This window comes from Rutidosis leptorrhynchoides, chromosome 4 (genome assembly GCF_046630445.1).
Source record: "Rutidosis leptorrhynchoides isolate AG116_Rl617_1_P2 chromosome 4, CSIRO_AGI_Rlap_v1, whole genome shotgun sequence".
Taxonomy (NCBI): Eukaryota; Viridiplantae; Streptophyta; class Magnoliopsida; order Asterales; family Asteraceae; genus Rutidosis; species Rutidosis leptorrhynchoides.
Genome location: NC_092336.1, coordinates 546,802,027 through 546,822,880, shown reverse-complemented (window position 1 = coordinate 546,822,880; position 20,854 = coordinate 546,802,027). Strand labels below are relative to the sequence as shown.

Genomic DNA, 20,854 nt, shown 5'->3' with positions numbered 1-20,854 from the left:
TTATTATGAAAATAAAAGTTTTAAAGATATTATTAAGGTTATAAGTATGTCCTAATCATATTAACAATCTTATATAAATATTCATAAATAAAAAATTAAGTATTTTAATATATTACAAATCAGATATATATATTAATATAACTATATAGATATTAATCATTTTGAATATATACACAAATTAATTATATGATATATAAATTAAGATATAATAAATAAAGTTGTTTGATTACGATTATGTGTATTAATAAATATACAAATGATATAGGTTCATGAATCCGAGGCCAACCCTGCATTGTTCAATATAGTCATATGTATCTTTACTACAAAATACATTTGGTGAGTTCATTTGCTCCCTTTTTACTCATTACATTTTTGGGCTGAGAATACTTGCAAATTCTTTATTAACTGTTTTACAATATTTATATGCGTGAGTTCATTTGATTCTCTTTTACTCTTTACATTTTTGGGACTGAGAATACATGCGCTGTTTTTACAACTGCTTTATTAAATGCCTTTGAAATATATTTTGAACTGCGAATACATGAAATGCTTTTATAAATGTTTGACGAGATAGACACAAGCAAAACATTCGTCGAATGAATTATTATGCAGACAGAAGTTCTGCGGATTATTATTGAATTATGTGGACATGATAATTGCCACTATTGAATTATGTAGACATGATAATTGCCACCAATGAATTATGTGGACATGATAATTGCCACCATTGAATTATGTGGACATGATAATTGCCACCAATTGAAGTGAATGTTATATATCGAGAGAATAATTTTATACACAGGTTATGTGTATGATATTTTGTACACGAGATATGTGTACGGTTACAAAGATTTGTTAAAATGGTTTCGTACACGATAAAGGTGTACTGTATTTAAAAGATATCGCATGTACATTACAGGTGGGTATAGGATTCGGGTCCATTTGTACCATGCAACATTTAAATCTTGTGGTCTATCAAATGATGAATTTTATTGTTTTATTATAAACTTATGAACTCACCAACCTTTTGGTTGACACTTTTAAGCATGTTTATTCTCAGGTATGAAAGAAATCTTCCGCTGTGCATTTGCTCGTATTACATGGAGTCGTTCATGGCATATATAGGTCCGTTCATCGCAATGGTACCAGATGTTATTGTATTCGTTCAAGAGAATTTGGACGGGGTGTGACAACTTGAAGTCATTCATGGAAATTTTCAAAAGCCGTTGCATTCAAGTCGTTGAGTTTATTAAAGATTATGAGTAAACAAATGACAGTTCAGGTCATTTATAGTTGAATTTTATGAAAGGGTATGCATGCCTATCAACTTTCAATGAAATGAAAGTTTGTCTTTTAAAATGAATGCAATGTTTGTAAAATGTATCATATAGAGGTCAAATACCTCGCAATGTATTCATATGTTATTGTATTCGTCCTTATAGATTAGGACGAGTCGCTTCACCTGTATTCTGTTGGCCCCTACAACATGGCCAAGAAATTGTACCTCTGGTAACCAAAAATCACACTTAGAGAACTTTGCATACAGCTGCTCTTTTCTAAGCATAGTCAATATCGAACGTAGATGTTGTTCGTGCTCTTCCTTGTTCTTGGAGTACACCAATATATCATCAATAAATACAATGAAAAATTTATCTAGGTATGGCTTACACACATGGTTCACGAGGTCCATGAACACTGTTGGTGCGTTCGTCAAACCAAACGGCATTACTGTAAACTCATAATGTCCATAACATGTTCTAAACGCCGTCTTCAGGACATCAGCTTCTTTGACTCTCAATTGGTGATACCTGGATCTCAAATCAATCTTCGAATAACAACTAGATCGCTGTAGCTGATCAAGTAAGTCATCAATCCTCGGTAGCAAATACCGATTCTTGATTGTCAACTTGTTCAATTCTCTGTAGTCAATACACAATCTCATCGACCCATCCTTCTTCTTAACAAACAAGACTGGAGCTCCAACTCGGAAATTCATGGTTATGTGACCCACCTTCTAGTACCTGTCACAAATCAAGGCATTACAACCCTGATGTTCTTCGCCATAGGAAGCTCTTGTAGTTCTAAAGGTGCAAATCTATATATTGTACGCGTAACGGGTGCAGCTGCTGGCACCAAATCAATCCAAAATTTGACTTCACGGTGGGGTGAACGTGTAACCTCAGGGCAATCTCTAATAGTCGGGAACTATTCGGGTCTCTTAAATATCAGTTCATCTTTACTCACATGTACCAGAATTGCGAGACATTCTCATCTCATGTACTTCTGGACCTTCGAATAATTAGTGTAACATGACGGTGTACTGATCTCTTCTCCGTACACTATTATCATCAGTGAAAGAATTTCAAATAGTCTTCTTGTCGCAGCTGCCTCGGTTGTATCGTCAGATAATTAGTTTGTTTCAACCACTAAGTTAAACTTCCAATTTAATAGTTCTATAGAGTACACGTTGTCTAAAGAAGGTACAGGGTTATAAATGTTGCGACCAAATTCTCTAGCTTTAAAGCTTCTCTCAGCACCGGTGTTGACATCATATATAAACATTATGGTTGGTGCGTGAGAACGTGACGAATTTCATGGAAAACGAAAATGAACAACGTGTAATGGTAACTCAAACAAAATCTGATATTTAATCGAAAAGGGTTTGTACAAACTCCCAGGCGTGTGCATCTCGCGGAAAACAGATGAAGTGTGGTTCGCGTCGATGTGTTCAAAGTTGGTTGGTAAAGTTTGTGGGTATAATGAAAATGATTGCCGCTTAATAAAAGTACGTTGGGACAGAATGAGAAAGGATACGGTGACAAGTAGTATTACTAGTAGTAATGAGTGATGGTGTTAGTGATTAGTAGCGATGGGTTGTGATAAGCAGTGATGATAGCAGTGACGAATAAGTTATAAGATAGCGTGCTCGCATCATGTGTATATACACATGTATACTAATGCACCTAATAGGGCATAATAGTTATCAATCGGTAGGCTCGTGTTGGGAAACAAAATCATGAACAGCGAGTGGCTGAATGATAGGTAAGTTGAAAATCGAGTGGACAATATCTACTACATATTGTGCGAGCTGTTACCTGGGAATCCTCCTCTAAAGACGTATCAGAATTGAGTTGTGATGCACAGTAGTAAGTAGTAAAGCGTAGAGGTGTTAGTAGTGACGAGTAGTACTTAGTAGTGGTAAGTAGTAATGAGTAATATTGAGTAGTAGCAAGTAGCAAGGGGTAGCAGTAAGTAGTATTTAGTAATGACAAGCAGTGAGAAGTAGTGATCAGTCGTGATTAACAGTGAGAGGCGGCGTTGAGTAGTAGTTAGCAGCGATAAATAGTGCTGAGTAGTGGTATGAGATGATGAGTGTGTTCAAGTAGTGTCTCTGTAGTGACAAGTAGTGATCGGTGGTGATAGAAAGTGTCGAGCAGTGAGGATTTGTGTCATGATTACAAGTTACTTATAAGTTATATTAACAATTAGTTTGCACAGTGTGAGTTTCTACTCACATTTGAGATTACACGGTTCATTTTCTAAACGTTGTTTATCTAAGTAGCCTAATTGACTCGGCCCCAATTCCTTATCTTGTGATGTCAGAACTTCTATATGAGTCACCGTAATGTAATCCCGGTCATTACATTACGCTATCTCACATTTCCATTCGACATCACTCCATAAGTTCAAGATGGCGTAGTCAACTTAATTTAGTTAAATCTCACGCCGCGTGTACGTATGTGATTCGTAGTGTAACGTCTAGTTCGAGCTCATATCATCTGGGTATAAGGTGTATATGTACTTGATGTAATGTGTAACCCTACATGTAGTATTGTGAAGCAAACAGTGCAAGTATGGTGTGTAAAAGTCATCCAAGACACACAGCTATAGACTAGACTTCACTAATGCGCCCTACGGTTAGACACACTAATGTATCCTAGTTCCCTATAGCCAAAGCTCTGATACCATATGTAACACCCCGTTAAAAATCCCTTTAACGGAATGTTAACTCTGGTCACAGTGCTTGTGGCTCGACTTCTACGTAACGGCAATAATTTACAGCGGAAGCATTTAATACCTGAGAATAAAACACGCAAAACGGATCAACAATAATGTTGAGTGAATCTACAGGTTTTAGGTAAACAATATAGTATGTTTAAGAAACAATATTCCGAAAATGTTTATTAGTGGAAGACCACCAAGGTTTAATGTTAAAAGTTTGTAGACAACACCATGTCCCATTTCAAAAGCTTGTTGACGCTACCATGTCAAGTTTCAAATGTCTGTAGACAATACCATGTCAAGTTTTATCTCATTTGTTCGTAAACCACAGTTTTAAATAACATTGTATAGTATTTGAAAAACAGTTATCAGAAAAATAGTTTAGTTTCCTTGACCACGAGATTTTACAAGTACAACTCCAAGTTGCAAAACGTTTGCATAATCTGAGCACCTGAATACTAGCAATGACCCGAATATAGAAATCACTATACCCACCTTTACCTCGTAAAATGTTATACACTTGTTCGAGAGTATCTAATGTTCAAATTAAATGCACCACAGTTAATATCGTAGGATGAGGTTGTCAACCTAACGGATCCGTCTATCTAAATTGTGCTTACACCGATGGTATTAAAAGTATTCAAGCTAGAGGCTTTGTGAACAAACTCAGTACGCATATATACTACTCGTGTCAATACAAAAGCATTCGAAAATGTAAATATGACAGCGTGTATTCTCATCCCTGAAAACATGTAAAAAGTGGGATTGTAGACTCACCTTTGAATAAAGCTCGGATTGAAAGACAAAACTTGTACGGATTATAGCTGAGTAATGCAACCTAAGTATACGTATTTAGGTTGGTCAATATATGTATCTTAAATAAGGGTGGTTTCATAGTATAAGTTGTCTTATTGCTCGACTCGACGCGTTTCAAAGTAAAACTCAACTATATCATGCAAGTCAAACAAAGTCAACCGATGTCAAACCGAAAGTCAAACTTGGTCGATGTGGTCAAATAAAGTCAAAATCAGTAGCTTCATGTCAAATTTTGGTCAACAGGTCAAATCTAAGTCAAACAACAAGTTTTAGGTCATAAATGGTAAATTTCACAAATTCAGTTTATCGTTGTGCACAAAGTTCATGAACATGTAGCATACTTAGCATATTATCTCGTAGTACAAAATTCACTTAAACATGGCAAACTCCAGATCATAATTCTACTCAAAATAGATTCCAAAAAGTCCGGCCAGGGTCTCATACGATAATTAAAAGTCAGGAATCGGAAGGGGTACATTTGTAGTTTATCAAGTCATTTTCTGACCGCGCACTGATTTCGTTTCGGCTATAACCGGATCTAGGGACATGAAATTAATACAAGACCAGTGGCCATAGTTCAAAGACAAGTCAAACTAACACATATCAAAAGTTGAGCAATTTTTGTTTGCCAATTTGTACAGTTTATTCGTGCAAGTTGAATGTTTAGTTTTCAGCTCAATTCAGAAGTCACACAAAGTATGGCTCTGTTGTGCCCAATGCATAAGGTTTCAGAGATTGACATTAACTAACCATATATCACATAACATATAAATATTCATATTCCAGAAGCGTACATGCTAATTCAATAAACACAATCCACAGAGTATAAAACAGAGAGCAATTCACAGATTCGATTCTAGTTTATCTAGTCACATTCGTACGCGATTATCCGAAGATATAGATACAATTAGCCTATGATATCTACATGAAAGGTGAAGTACTATTTGTGTAAATTTTAAATATATAAAGCTTTAAACACAGAAGTCAACACATTTTATCATACAAGGCTGTTTTCATGCAAGTGCTGTATAATTCCACTTTTATACTAAATCAAGCATATCTCGAGTTATACATAAGCAAATGACATGATATCCTAGTTCAAATTGTGTGTTTTTAAATTATATTTCCAGTGGTATAAGTTTCACATGCCAATTCGTGGTCTATCAAACCCAGATTTCTGATTACACAACAAAAACACAACGTTAATTCAAATGGACATAACTTGATAATCCAAAAACGAAATCAAACGAATCCAAAGCCCAAAATTAATAGTTTTTAACAAGGAATCTATTTAACACATAATATCATGCATTTGAAAAACTTAAATTTACTGATCATGCAATAACAAATTCGGTTTTAAACCCTAACGCATCAAACGATCAAATTAACGATAACGATTAACATGTACGCGTATAGACTTGAGCAATTGACAACATAAACTATGAAACATCAATAAAAATAGATTTTTAAGATTAGGGTTTAGCTGATTATACCTTAGATCGTAAAATTAACGACACACACGCGTAGAGGAGATCGAGAATTGCAACTTTGATGTTCAAGGGTTAATCAAAAATTGAAGTTTGATGTGTGTGTGTGTGTGTGGATGGCGACGGCAGCAGGAGGGAGAGGAGGATCGACTGGTGCAGTTGATTTGTGAGGGTTTTATCTAATTTAGGTTTAACACTCTAATTTATACTGACCCTAGTATTACAATTTAGCAATTATGTCCCTCAAGTAGTCAAAAATTAACAAAATAAGGGGGAGGGGAGTGGGGTCGGCCGAATGGCCCATGGGAGTGGCTCTCGGGCTCGTGTTTTGCAATTCCTTGTATTCGTGGCTCGTTTCAAGTGTCGTTTAGTCGTACCGAAGGCCCGGAACGTTAAACCGATCGTTAAAACGCAACCAATCGTTTAATTTATTAAAAACCCAATAAATTAAATATTATAAAAAGTTAATAATTATTAAAATAATTATTAAAATAAACCCGAGCGTTTCGTTGTTCAAAAAGCATTTATCAAAACCGTATCGTTTTTATCGTATTTCTTTATTTGAAATGTTTATTCGAATTAATATCAACCCATAATAATTATTGTAACCCTCCAAGGATCATGTATGTATTTATTACACATAAACACACAAAAGTTAAATAATCGCCGTTAAATAAACTAACAGAAGATTAACGGAAGTAACGGAAAAAACAGGGTTGTTACATCAATCCTTAGGCAAAGCAAGCCACGGCATAAAAGAATATAAAAAAAACGCTACTGAAAAGGAATACGCAGTCAAGCAATATGAAACCACATCCGCGAATATCTGTCTATTCGGTGCATCAAACAAGAAAAAAAAGAGTTTTTTTTTTTTTTTTTTTTTTTGTTGTTGTTGTTGTTGTTGTTGTTGTTACCTTTCAGTCCGAGCTTTTGCGATTACACCGCTCGGACTGCGGGGGAGTGTTAGATAGTATATTAGAATATATGTATAGCCCAGTCCAATTATGTAATGGGCTTGGCCCATCTGGTTTCTAGGGTTAGAACTCTATAAATAGTGGCTATGTAATCAATAATATTTACGAGGTTCATATTTTTCAACAATTTCAACGTATTTAGAGTGAAGTACCTTATGCATAATAGTAAAGAATTTTTTTTTGAAATAGTAATATTTTTTAATATGTTTACAAAACTAGAAATTTTGAAAAAAACTTTACAAAACTAGTAAAACCGGAGTTTCAAACTCCGGTTTGGCCAAATCGGTATTCCAAAGTCTGGTTTCTATCTACTTTGTCCACATGGCAGAGTGACATGGCAGAGTGACATGGCAAACCGGACTTTGAAACACCGGTTTGCCAAGTGGCATTTTTTTTCCTAAACAAATAAACGAGCTCAACCTAAAAAAAAAAAAAGCCACGTGGCAAACCGGTGTTTCAAAGTCCGGTTTGCCATGTCACTCTGCCATGTGGACAAAGTAAATAGAAACCGAACTTTGAAACACCGGTTTAGCCTAAACCGGAGTTTGAAACTCCGGTTTTACTAGTTTTGTAAAGATCTTTTCTAAATTTCTAGTTTTGTAAACATATTAAAAAATATTACTATTTCAAAGAAAAATTCTAATAGTAAATTGTGAGTGGATTTATCCAAATAATAAGTGAATAAATCAGCGTCCATAAGAGGGGTCCGTACGCATCTCGTCAAAAACCCGTTCGCCAATCTTAGTTCGTGGTTGATTTCGCGAATGTTTGACATATTTGTAGACTTGTTGTGTGCTATATTTATTTGTACTAACGATTGTAACACTTGTAAATTTTGTATAATTTATTGTATTTAGTAGGTCCTAATTTATGTGAAGGGTCTTAGCAGTGAAATGTCTCAGAGTGTTGAGTGTTGGATGTATGATAAGAAGAAAATGTTAAAGTGACAGTTCATGAAACAACGTATGAATTTAAACAAGGGTATTATGTGAGTGGTCCACGAAAAGATCTCCATCCGCGTCTCTTTCAAAAGATTGCTAAGACCACCCCTATGATTAGTTACCCGCTCATTACCCGTAACTAACCATAGGCACCACTTAGTTACTCGCGTTAGTTACCCGCTTTCACCATAGATTTAACGGAAGAGTTATAGGAATTGCGGGTCCCAGTGCTTTTTATTGTTGGACTTAATGCTTTATTGCTTGTACGTTGTATATTAAGAGGAGTATTGTTTTAGCCATGATAGAGAGTGTTTAGTTATGAGTTAGTTATAGGATATTGGTGTTGATGTGGCGCTGATGTGGAAAGTTAAGAGGATGAATAGTTTAGTTACGATAGGGGTGGCCTAACAGCTAACTGAACAGTCGTGGGGCCCACGGAAAATAAGGAAAACCAATTGTAGACAACAAGGGGTAATAAGCATACCGTACAAATGCAATTCATTGTCCCGTTTCATTGGACTCACATTTTTAGCGCTCTCTCACCAAAACAAAATCAATTTCTGCGTGAATTTTAACATTTTGTGTGAACTATCGATCATGAGGCGTTTTCTAGTATGTCCATCAATCTAAACTTTTACTGCAATTTTATGTACTTAATTTTAAAGCATTTCTTATTATGATTTCTCCAAGTAACTGATTTTTAGTTTCGTATAATTTACAGGTAAATGCTGGAATCTGTAATCCGAAATCTATCAGTAGGATGATCGCGTTAGCCGTAGCAGGTGGCGCCGGTTGGTTGTACTCCAACAGTAGCGCTGATTTTAGTGTGCAGCTGTATCCCAATTTTACAAGTTTGCCTACTGTCAACTTTTTTTTTTTTTTTAACCTAATGATATTGCAACCATATGCTTATAAGTTAGGTTTATGATAATATGGGGGTTCTTACTTTACGTAGTTTCAGTAGTTGATACACTCTGAAATAAACAGCAAAACTCGGTTTTATAGCTTAATTCATATGAAATTTTGAGCTATCATTTTAGTTATGATCTCATTGATTTGGTAATCCAGAAATGATCACATCAGAGTCACTTCATAAGCATTGAAGGGATTCAGTGATGCTACAATATGCCACATCAGAAGATCCTTCAGTTATTATGTACCCACATGGTTAGTTATATTTCTTATGTAATTTTATTTTGTTTATGTTTGGGTATGTGTATTTGCTCATTTTGTTTGTCTTAAATTGTAGATAAATTACATCCAATTCTTTCTAGGATGGATTCTGCAGCATCTAACGGTTCAAACAAAGATTCTTCAGGAAAAGTTGGTGGTGGTTCAAAGTCTATTGCTGATGCTGCAGCCGATGTTTTACCTGCGCTTGTCTACATAACTCTTAATAGTATGTTACAGTTATCATTATAATTTGTTTCACTTATATGTATATGCCTGCTAATTAACTGTTGACACTCACTTGTTTTATCATGTGTTCTCGAGGAGGGTGAGTAGTACAACATGTTATACATGATATACTAAAAGTTACAGTATTTTTTTCATGATTATTAATGAATATGAACATGTCGTTGAAACTTTATATGCTTAAAAGTTAAAGTACTCAAAATCGTTAATATTTCTTGTGTGTAGAAAATCGAGGAAAGGATGTGCTTACTATTGCAGGTTCGGGAACAATAATCGACCCCAATGGAACTATTTTGACTTGTGCCCACCTTTTTTCAAATTATGATGGCCTGGAAGTTGCATTAAATGGGACGGTAAGTGCTTAAATACGTGATGTTATTTTCTCTTTCTTGTGTGTTATCTTTCGATTTCAATTTTGAATTTTATTTTAGGTCAATGTGACATTGCAAGATGGTAGATCGTTTGTTGGCACCATCTTAAATACAGATATACATTATGATGTTGCTTTAGTGAAGATCGATGGTGCAACTCCTTTTTCAGCTGCAAAACTTGGCTCGTCAAGTAAGCTACGCCCTGGAGATTCGGTGCTTGCTTTGGGTTCTCCTCTTGGCCTTAAAAATACAGTGACAGCTGGCATTGTAAGGTATACATCATCAGTAGAACTGATATTGAGATTCTTTTACATTAAAATCGAAAAAGTAATAAAGTGGATGTGAATGTTTACTCACCAACTTTCCTTTTTTTTTGTTTTTTTTTTTTTTTCACACGTCTAGTTGTGTTAACCGTGCAAGCTGCGACATTGGCTCGGGGGGAATGCTAAGGCAGTACATTCAGACAGATTGTGCTACCTATCATGTGATTTTAAATCTCTCTTTAATCTTTATACTAATACTAATTCACACTTAATTGATGTTTTCTCTTGTTTACATATGTTTACTTATTGATGATTTTAGTCAAAATCATCTCCATTTTGTTCATTTTTGTACATTAGAATTATATATTAGGTCTTGCCTTCTATAACACATTGCATGAAAGCCAATGAGTAGTTTTTTTTTTTTTTTTTTTTTTTTTAGTTCAAAGATAAGACATATGAGTTACTCAAATTTCATGCTGCTTTCATTAATCTAAATATGTTTTGTTCACATTAAATGAAGATGCTGTACAAACTCATAAATGCATCATAAATTCGTGATGTTTTATGTTTATGAATAATAATTCTGTGTAGGGAAGTTCTGGTGGACCCCTTGTGAATCTTTATGGAGAAGTCATAGGAGTAAATACGGGCGGGTACGATCGTAGTGGTTATAATTTTGCTGTACCCATCGACCCTATTTTGAAAATTATGGAGCAGTTCAAGAAAAATGGGTATAAATCTGCCATTTCAATTTCAAGTTTTACTTTATGTGTTCTTTAGTTATGATAATTGGTCTTCTATTTGCAAAGCAAAGGAAGGTTTTCGGATTTTAATGCATAGAAAATTGTCTAAATGTGGTCCAACTTGTATTAAATGAATCAATTCTATGTGATTCATTCTGATTTTGCATCCACTCATGGAATTTTTATTATTCTTTGAATTTTTTAATTCAGGACTGTCATTCGACCGTGGCTTGGAATGAAGATGGTTGATCTGGATGAGATATGCATTTCCCAACTGAAAAATGGAAATCCTAAATTCCCTAGAGTCAAAAAAGGGGTTCTTGTTGTTATGGTATGTTCTGCATCCATACCCTAACCCTCACAATCATTTTCTATTTTTATAATTCCCATTGTCTCACTAATGAAATGTTATTTATGAAAGTAATCAAGAGATGTCTTATATTTGAAATTGTTGCAACTTTTATGGATTGGGACGAAAGGAATGCTTTTTTTGTAACATGTTCATAGTTAAGCATACATTGTTCCTTCTAATTTATGTTTTGAGTTCATTTAATGAACTATGTTGGGTTAATCTTTGTGACCCTTTATGCAATAGTAGGAGTATTAATTGGTAAATTCTTAAATTTTATTATAGGTTGTACCTGGATCCCCGGCTGATGTAGCCGGGATATGTCCTGGTGATGTAGTTGTTAAATTTCAAGGCAAATCTGTTGGGAGCATCAGTCAGGTATCTTTTTTTAATAAAGAACATTTTGAATACGTAATTGATAGTGAATAATTTATGTGTAGCATGGTTATTTGTCGGTGATCGTATAATTAGAGTTATTAGTAATTAGTAATATTTGATTTAGATCATGCATCATACTGCATATCAGCAATTTTCCAAACTTTGACAGAATAGATGCTTATGCAGATCACTACATTAATGGGGGATGAAGTTGGGAAACCGTTAAAAGTAGTCGTGAAAAGAGCAGCAGAAACGTTGAGGTTGACGATGATATCAGAATCCACAAACCCCGAAATACAGTGAACAATGACAATTTGTTTCATAAGTATTTTGCTAATCATTATCCCATGTACAAAGCAATGAAGGAGATAGATAATTAACTAGATACTTTGATGTTTTTGTTCTGTGAAATTTTTTAATTAATTTCCACGCTTTGAAGGGTCTTGTGAAGGATGATAGTGTGTTTATGTTTCACTGACTACTGCTCAACCTGACGATTCGATTTGTTCGTAATTTGTTTAAGTTCGACGTGGACATATTTTCGCTTGTTCCACACCTCGCAGCCAAACTGTTGACCTAAAGGAAAAAAATGTGGTTCAAATCAATACCCATAATAGTTCAAATCATTAAGTTAAATTGATAACAAGTTGTTAGAATTAAATGAATGTTTGTATATAGGTAGTGACGAGCCTCAAGATGATCAATTGAATGAATTTCCTTGAAAACCTGTCATGGTTACGGGTAAACTTTTAATTCCTAAAAATCACTCTAAAGCTAAAGATAAGGCTGTTTTTGGGAAGTTTTTAGAAGGGATGTTTGATAGCAATGAAAAATCAAGTAAAACAAAAGCATGAGTGTGGCCACTTGAAATACTAAAGGTTTGGGGGGTGGTTTTACGAAGCTTGCTGATGGGACATCCTGTTTTTCGAATTTCTTCTAAAAAGTTAGCTTACATTTCAAATGTTGGAAGTTTGGTTGATAATGGGGGTATGCTGTGGTACTTGGGTTTTGTGTCTAATGGTGTATCCTATCGTATACACGCATAAAAGGCGTAATGGTTGCATAAAAGTAGCATCAGGAAGGCTGGAAACAACAGTTTTGTGGAGTTATCCGTCCAACGTTCTCCGCTGTACAGGCTGCTCCGTCGTGCGTAAGCCCTGAAGGCCGCCTAGCGCGTAAGCCCTGGCCGGAGAACGCCACCTACAGCGTAAATTTCGGATCACAAGTAACAGAACGTATCATCATCTGACACGTGTCCCCGAGCAATCTGGTGGATCTGACACTATAAATAGACCCCTTGGGTCGTCATTTTAAAGGGTTCAGACATTCTGTCAAACTTGAGAGCTGAGATTTCATCTCTCTCTCTAGCACTTTCTCTCAATAGAAGTCATCCGGCTAGCACTGTTACGCTCTGCGGACGACAGATTGATTAAGCCACCCCACAAGTTTCTATACTTGTGAACCGGGTCTGCAGGGATTATTTCCCAAGGGTAAATATCAATCGGCAACGCTCCGCCCTCCTAAAGCTAGATTACTTCTAGTATTGTGTTGACACACTAAGCCTTACCTCATAAGGAAATAGGTGTTAACAATGACGCCATCCACTAATGCAAAGAACACACGAAACGGAAAAGAAACAAAAACAACTGAAGCTCCATTTGTACTTGAAGCAGTCAACAATACATCAACTGACGACATCATAACTGTTGAAGATGTACCTGTTCCGCCACTAGATGGTACGATTGAAGAAACAGTTGCTGAAACTGCAGAAAGGCTTAAGCATTTGGCAACTAATTCGGAGAAAAGGCCAGTAATCGAAGAAACGACAACCAAAAGTGAAGAAAGACTTCCAAACTTTGTTACTAATCCAGAGAGACGACCATTGATGCAACCACAGCGATGTCCATCATTTATACCGTTTCGACGGATGGCGGATGGAAAAGACAAGCAAATCATGAAAAGGCAATCTGTATCAAAGTACAGGTTATCTAGACTACTTGACAAGTTGGGCAGTCTTATTGATGACTCTGAAGATGATAATGACTTGAGCTATGTTAATAATGATTCTGATGATGAGGTTGATGGCAGAGATGAGTTCATGTCTGAGAAGCAGGCAGTGTTGCTTTTAATTGACATCCTTAAGCAGACAGCTCCGGCAAAGTATAAGCAACGTTTAGCGCAGCCCGCCGTCCGTGCTGTGGCTGTAGATAATTTCTTCGCCCTCATTACTGGAGAGCAAGCTACAAAGTCACCGGCTATGGCAGAATCAACTCAGTGTTTCATTGATTGAATTGCTAACTATCTGTTGCCCAGGAATCTTGGCATACCGGTAATTGGAGTTTATGATTGCACAACAGACCCTGAGGATTTCCTTACTATGTTTGAAGGTGCAATGAGGTTGCAGCATTGGGATGATGAGGTAGCTTGTCATATGTTTCCAATGGTGCTGCAGAAAATGGCAAGGGAATGGTTTGCTAGCTTGCCGCCTAGAAGCATTAAAAGTTATTTGGACCTCCGTGCAAAGTTTGTTATACAGTATCAAAACCTTCGAAGCTGTACTTTGACACATCTTGATGCTCATGAGATCACAATGCATCACAATGAATCCTTGAGTAATTTCATGAAGCGATACACACTTGAAGCACAGAAGATACCTAATTGTCCAGAATCTCAGCTAGTATCTGGTTTTATTTTTTGTTTGGATCAGCGACGGTTTAGTGCACTTGTTCATGCGTTAAGGTATGACTTGCCAAAAACCTTGCATCAGGCGTTGGAAGTGGCACAGAAGCATGTTCGAGCCGGTGAGCGAAGGATGAACAAGTTTGATGGCAGCAGTAGTAGAAAACCGCACAACGGAGGGCGGTACTTTGACAGAAATCAGAGGAGGAATGACAATTCCAATGGTGGATGGAGAGGCAACAATCATCCCAATGATTTTCATCACAACAGAAAGCCAATAGAGAGGCATCCGTTGATAATGGCGCTGACTAAAACTCCAAAAGAGATTCTTTTCACTGAGCCAATCCGGACCACTTTCAATCCTCCGGCACCTATGGAAGAAAGAGAGGGTCCAAAAAGTGAGCTATGGTGCGAATTTCATGAGGCATGGGGTCATGATACAGATAATTGCAAATCTCTGATGAGAGAAATCATCGCAAAGATCAAAGCAGGAGAGTTAAACCACTTATTGCCAGGCAAACAATACAGGAGGAATGATCCTCGCAGTAAATTTGGATGGCAAAAGAATGATGGTGGAAGAGGTCGTCGAGGAGATAACAGAAGAAGGGAAGAGCATGGCGGAGGAGATAACAGAAACCAGTACGGAAACCGGATCACGGAGCGTGAGTCAACTCCAGACGTTGTAATCAAAATGGTGTGGTTGAATGGAAGTCACTATGAGGATGATGAGCAGTCGGATAACAATGGTGATAGCTGGACATATGCTCCAATTATTTTTCAACCAATTCAAAATTGGACTTTGTCCGTTCAGACAGTGGTCATTTCAGCACAAATTGCAAATAAGTTCATCAGCCATATCTACACAGATACAGACAGTGAGGCTGACATCATTTATTGGCATTGTTTCAAGGCTTTTCCAAGGCATGTGTAGGTAAGAGCTAGGCGGACGAGTTTGAAGGTTTCAGGGCTAACAGGAGCGCCAGTGAATGCAATGGGAAGAGTTCGTTTGGAGGTCGTTTTGGGAACATTTCCACTATTGAGAACCGAAACAATCGATTTCACTATTCTGGATGGCAACTCTTGATTTAATGTCCTTTTTGGACAGGCAGTGTTAGCTAAATTTGGAGCGATAACATCAACGGCTCATGCAGAGATTAGATTCCCAACTCCGAATGGAGTAGCCGCCATACACTCACAGTATGTGGCACCAACAAGGGAACGATCCACATTTGCAAACTTACCAGAAGGCAATATGAATCAGAAGAGGCGTAATCGGTTGTTCAGGGAGAATGAGGTTCAGGATTTCTTTATACCATGATCAAGTGTTCAGACCGGACAGCGCTAGGCGCTTGGCGTTTGAAGAAACAAATTCCAACATTTTCTCAAGAACAAAATTTATCAATTTACTGTAGACCATTGTGGTCATCATTACAGTGCCTATGTCTTCAATAGCATACACTAAACGTTCATGATGTACTAATTAGGCTTGATCCACCTAAATTCGTCATCAATTGTTTATGTATTGCACAGTACTGATCAATAAAATTTTATATTTTGCTTATGCAAAGTGCTGCCTGTGACAAATGTAAAACATTACATTTATATCCTGCCCTCAGAAGGAGAGTATTTTTTATACCTCCGATGGCGGAAGCTTTTGTGCCGGCCAGCAAAGGCACAACGGTTCGGCTAGAAAACGTTAAAGTTTTACTAGAACGCACCGAGGCAAAATACAAAACTCAGATACTTGTCATGACAAACATTATAAAAACTTACTTCACAGAACGAAAGAAGTTTATATTTTATATGAAGGCCAAAAATATTACACAATTCTTCCTCATATATTTTATGACGGAAGGCGTATGACGGATAGGTCACTAACCCATAGCTAATCTTCACACAATATTTCAAAAGTTCTTCCTCATATATTTTATGACGGAAGGCGTATGGCGGAAAGATTATTTTATAATCACTCTTCAAAGAACACTTCATAACTATTCCTCGTTAATTTGATGACGGAAAGCGTCTAGCAAACTACAAATGTCCTACTGCATGTTTGAGGGCATAATGTTTGCTAAGTGAATTTTTGATCTGTTACTCATTTAGCTGAAGTTAACAAATGCAAGACACCCAAAAGTGAATTACCTTAAACAATTTTCAAAATGCTTTGTTCAGTTATACAATATACAATTGTATATGAAATTTTGTGGTATGTTTAGTGCATAGCAGATGGGTTATAAACAACAAACATCAAAGTATTTGGTGCAAACATATAAACAAGCATAATCACTACAATAAGCATATGTTTATGGCATTCAAATTATCAACGTTTATTACAAATGGATGTTCATCACATAGTTGCAAATTTATGAAAATTGAACATTGAGCACATCCTGAGCAGAGGACTCCTCTCTACTGCATACTTCATCATACACATCTATTTTCAGGTTAACTAACTTGACCATTGCTTCATTAACCTTCTCCAACGTTCCAGGAGGCATCAGATTAGTAATAGCATCAGGGAGAGTCTGGTTTGGAGCAAGGAGTCTGGTCAATTTATCTGTTACATCAGCAATAGCATGGGTGCGCATAGCATCAACATAATCATTGTAGGGGTCCCCAACAAGTTTGGACCCAAGAACCTTAGCTATCAGACCCGGTATACCCTTCTTAAGCTCAGCAAAATTACCCTCGCCTTTCTCCACCCTCCGGAGAAGCTCAGCAAACTTTTCCCTCTCTGCACTCAGCTGTTTCTCCAGCTCGCCCACTTTCACCTGCTCCTCCTCAACCTTTTTTTTCTCAGCATCCTTTTCCCCTTGCAGTGCAGCAGCAGCATCTTGAGCACTTTTAAGCTCAACTTATCTAGCCTTTATTGTTGACTGAGCATCGCTCAAGGCACGCTCAGCATCAGCAGCTCTCTTGCGAGCATTGGCACCTTGAGCAATCTCAGCGCGGGCAAAAGCAAGTATGGACTCCTGTTGCTTCTGCAGTTGCAGAACGGAATCCAGATGATTGGTTAATAATACATGAGCTGCAGCAGTTGATTCCCTGAGCTGCTCAGAGCGGAGAGCGGTGAACTGGGGTTTTAGCTCAGGGATAGCATAACTCTGTAGAAGAAAAATTTTATGGTTAATTTCAAGCAACTCACATAAATAAATTGCAAGCTTATACATGCAGGAAGTTTCATTATTCATACCTGAAGAAGAGTTGAAAATTCTTTGTCCTTAGTAGCAGGATTTTGAATGATCGCCTGCAATGTCCTCACATGCGCAGGAAGAGATGGCTCTTGAACATTGGACGATGTGACAGCAGGGTTAGTGGCACTAGGAAGAGGAGAATGATAAGCAGAGTCGCCTTCCGGCCTCTCTTCATGGAATTCAGATTCCTCAAATGGAGTAAAGTTTGGGTCAGGAGTTTTCAGACCCTTATCTCCTTCACCTTCAAGGTTCTCCTCCGGCCTCTGCTCACCGCCTTCCGTAACCTTCTCTTGGCTATCATCAGACTCTGCTAAAATCACTAACAGAAACAAATTAGCATTTTGAACAAGTATAACAGTTATAAACAGAGACATGTGCATTATCAAGAACGAGCAGAATGGACATACTTCTTCTGCATTTTTGCTTTTGGCTCCCCTCTGTATTCTTCACCCTCTTAGAGCCTATGCTCTTCTTCCTTGTCTTTTGGGTTGGAGGGGGAGTGGGGTTTGTTTCGCCCGTGATGTCAACCGAACCTGATGTCTGCTGCTCGGCGGTGGTGATGTCATCCGCTGCCCGTTCAGTGTCTGTCTGTTCAGACCCGGACTCACTGTCAGAACTGCTGACAATGATTTCTTCCCCCTTTTCAGCAGCAGCTTTAGCCTCAGCTGCAGCTCTCTCTGCCTCTAGCTCTTCAGCAGTTTTGTCACGAGCAGTGACCTCTACTTCATCATCAAGATCAACGGATAAAAGAGCAGAACGAACCTGCATCACGGAGTTGGCTGTAAAAATTAAACATAAACAGCAATATAAGCATACATGACAAACAATAGACACGCATTTATATATAATAGGATGATCATATCACATCCTAACCTGGTTTTTCTCACGGAGTACTGGCACAGAAGTGCTCGGCCATTCTTGACTCACTTTGCACAGCACAAGAATTCCCTCATACCTCTCGTATGATCTGGGCGGAAGGCGGAGCTCTTTCAAACTATTTACTATCCGCTGCTCTGCGGCAGAAATATTAACACCCTTTCCTACACCAGCATCAATAGCACCCCATTCCCGGACAACGGAGTACTCCTCCAGAATAACAGTCTCATCAACAAAGAAAAATGGACTTTTCCAGTCCTTCAAGTTTGATACTCTATTTGTACCAACAAAATGTGTATTTCGTTTACTATCAATAGTAAGCCAGCAGTCACTAATTGTGCGAATTCTAAACAAAGAGATAAAAACTTTAATGCGAGGCTTAATGTTAGCAGCATTGCAGTACATTTCAAAAGGGATGATTTTTTGAAGGCCATGGGGATGCATTTGACTAAGGCAGGCCTTATAATATCTAAGAAGGCGAAGGAGAAAGTTAGTAAGGGGAACACGGAGGTTGCTGAAATGTCCCGTTCTTATTGATTAAAAACGTTCCATATTAATTGATTTCGTTGCGAGGTTTTGACCTCTACATGAGACGTTTTTCAAAGACTGCATTCATTTTAAAACAAACCATAACCTTTATTTCATCAATAAAGGTTTAAAAAGCTTTACGTAGATTATCAAATAATGATAATCTAAAATATCCTGTTTACACACGACCATTACATAATGGTTTACAATACAAATATGTTACAACAAAATAAGTTTCTTGAATGCAGTTTTTACACAATATCATACAAGCATGGACTCCAAATCTCGTCCTTATTTAAGTATGCGACAGCGGAAGCTCTTAATAATCACCTGAGAATAAACATGCTTAAAATGTCAACAAAAATGTTGGTGAGTTATAGGTTTAACCTATATATATCAAATCATAATAATAGACCACAAGATTTCATATTTCAATACACATCCCATACATAGAGATAAAAATTATTCATATGGTGAACACCTGGTAACCGACATTAACAAGATGCATATATAAGAATATCCCCATCATTCCGGGACACCCTTCGGATATGATATAAATTTCGAAGTACTAAAGCATCCGGTACTTTGGATGGGGTTTGTTAGGCCCAATAGATCTATCTTTAGGATTCGCGTCAATTAGGGTGTCTGTTCCCTAATTCTTAGATTACCAGACTTAATAAAAAGGGCATATTCGATTTCGATAATTCAACCATAGAATGTAGTTTCACGTACTTGTGTCTATTTTGTAAATCATTTATAAAACCTGCATGTATTCTCATCCCAAAAATATTAGATTTTAAAAGTGGGACTATAACTCACTTTCACAGATTTTTACTTCGTCGGGAAGTAAGACTTGGCCACTGGTTGATTCACGAACCTATAACAATATATACATATATATCAAAGTATGTTCAAAATATATTTACAACACTTTTAATATATTTTGATGTTTTAAGTTTATTAAGTCAGCTGTCCTCGTTAGTAACCTACAACTAGTTGTCCACAGTTAGATGTACAGAAATAAATCGATAAATATTATCTTGAATCAATCCACGACCCAGTGTATACGTATCTCAGTATTGATCACAACTCAAACTATATATATTTTGGAATCAACCTCAACCCTGTATAGCTAACTCCAACATTCACATATAGAGTGTCTATGGTTGTTCCGAAATATATATAGATGTGTCGACATGATAGGTCAAAACATTGTATACGTGTCTATAGTATCTCAAGATTACATAATATACAATACAAGTTGATTAAGTTATGGTTGGAATAGATTTGTTACCAATTTTCACGTAGCTAAAATGAGAAAAATTATCCAATCTTGTTTTACCCATAACTCCTTCATTTTAAATCCGTTTTGAGTGAATCAAATTGCTATGGTTTTATATTGAACTCTATTTTATGAATCTAAACAGAAAAGTATAGGTTTATAGTCGGAAAAATAAGTTACAAGTCGTTTTTGTAAAGGTAGTCATTTCAGTCGAAAGAACGACGTCTAGATGACCATTTTAGAAAACATACTTCCACTTTGAGTTTAATCATAATTTTTGGATATAGTTTCATGTTCATAATAAAAATCATTTTCTCAGAATAACAACTTTAAAATCAAAGTTTATCATAGTTTTTAATTAACTAACCCAAAACAGCCCGCGGTGTTACTACGACGGCGTAAATCCGGTTTTACGGTGTTTTTCGTGTTTCCAGGTTTTAAATCATTAAGTTAGCATATCATATAGATATAGAACATGTGTATAGTTAATTTTAAAAGTCAAGTTAGAAGGATTAACTTTTGTTTGCGAACAAGTTTAGAATTAACTAAACTATG

The 20,854-nt window shown here is 36.8% G+C and overlaps 1 protein-coding gene across 1 annotated transcript in view; it reads left to right on the top strand.

Moving 5' to 3' along the window:
* LOC139842676 (putative protease Do-like 14) overlaps positions 1-11,620 on the top strand; it is a 144,300-nt gene extending 132,680 nt beyond the window's left edge. Inside the window, exons 3-10 of the mRNA XM_071832794.1 lie at positions 8,942-9,071; positions 9,470-9,619; positions 9,862-9,989; positions 10,068-10,279; positions 10,410-10,491; positions 10,862-11,001; positions 11,224-11,344; positions 11,612-11,620. Coding sequence (XP_071688895.1) covers positions 8,942-9,071; positions 9,470-9,619; positions 9,862-9,989; positions 10,068-10,279; positions 10,410-10,491; positions 10,862-11,001; positions 11,224-11,344; positions 11,612-11,620 — 972 coding nt within the window. The remainder of the gene's footprint in view (positions 1-8,941; positions 9,072-9,469; positions 9,620-9,861; positions 9,990-10,067; positions 10,280-10,409; positions 10,492-10,861; positions 11,002-11,223; positions 11,345-11,611) is intronic.
* The last annotated feature ends 9,234 nt before the right edge of the window (positions 11,621-20,854 follow it).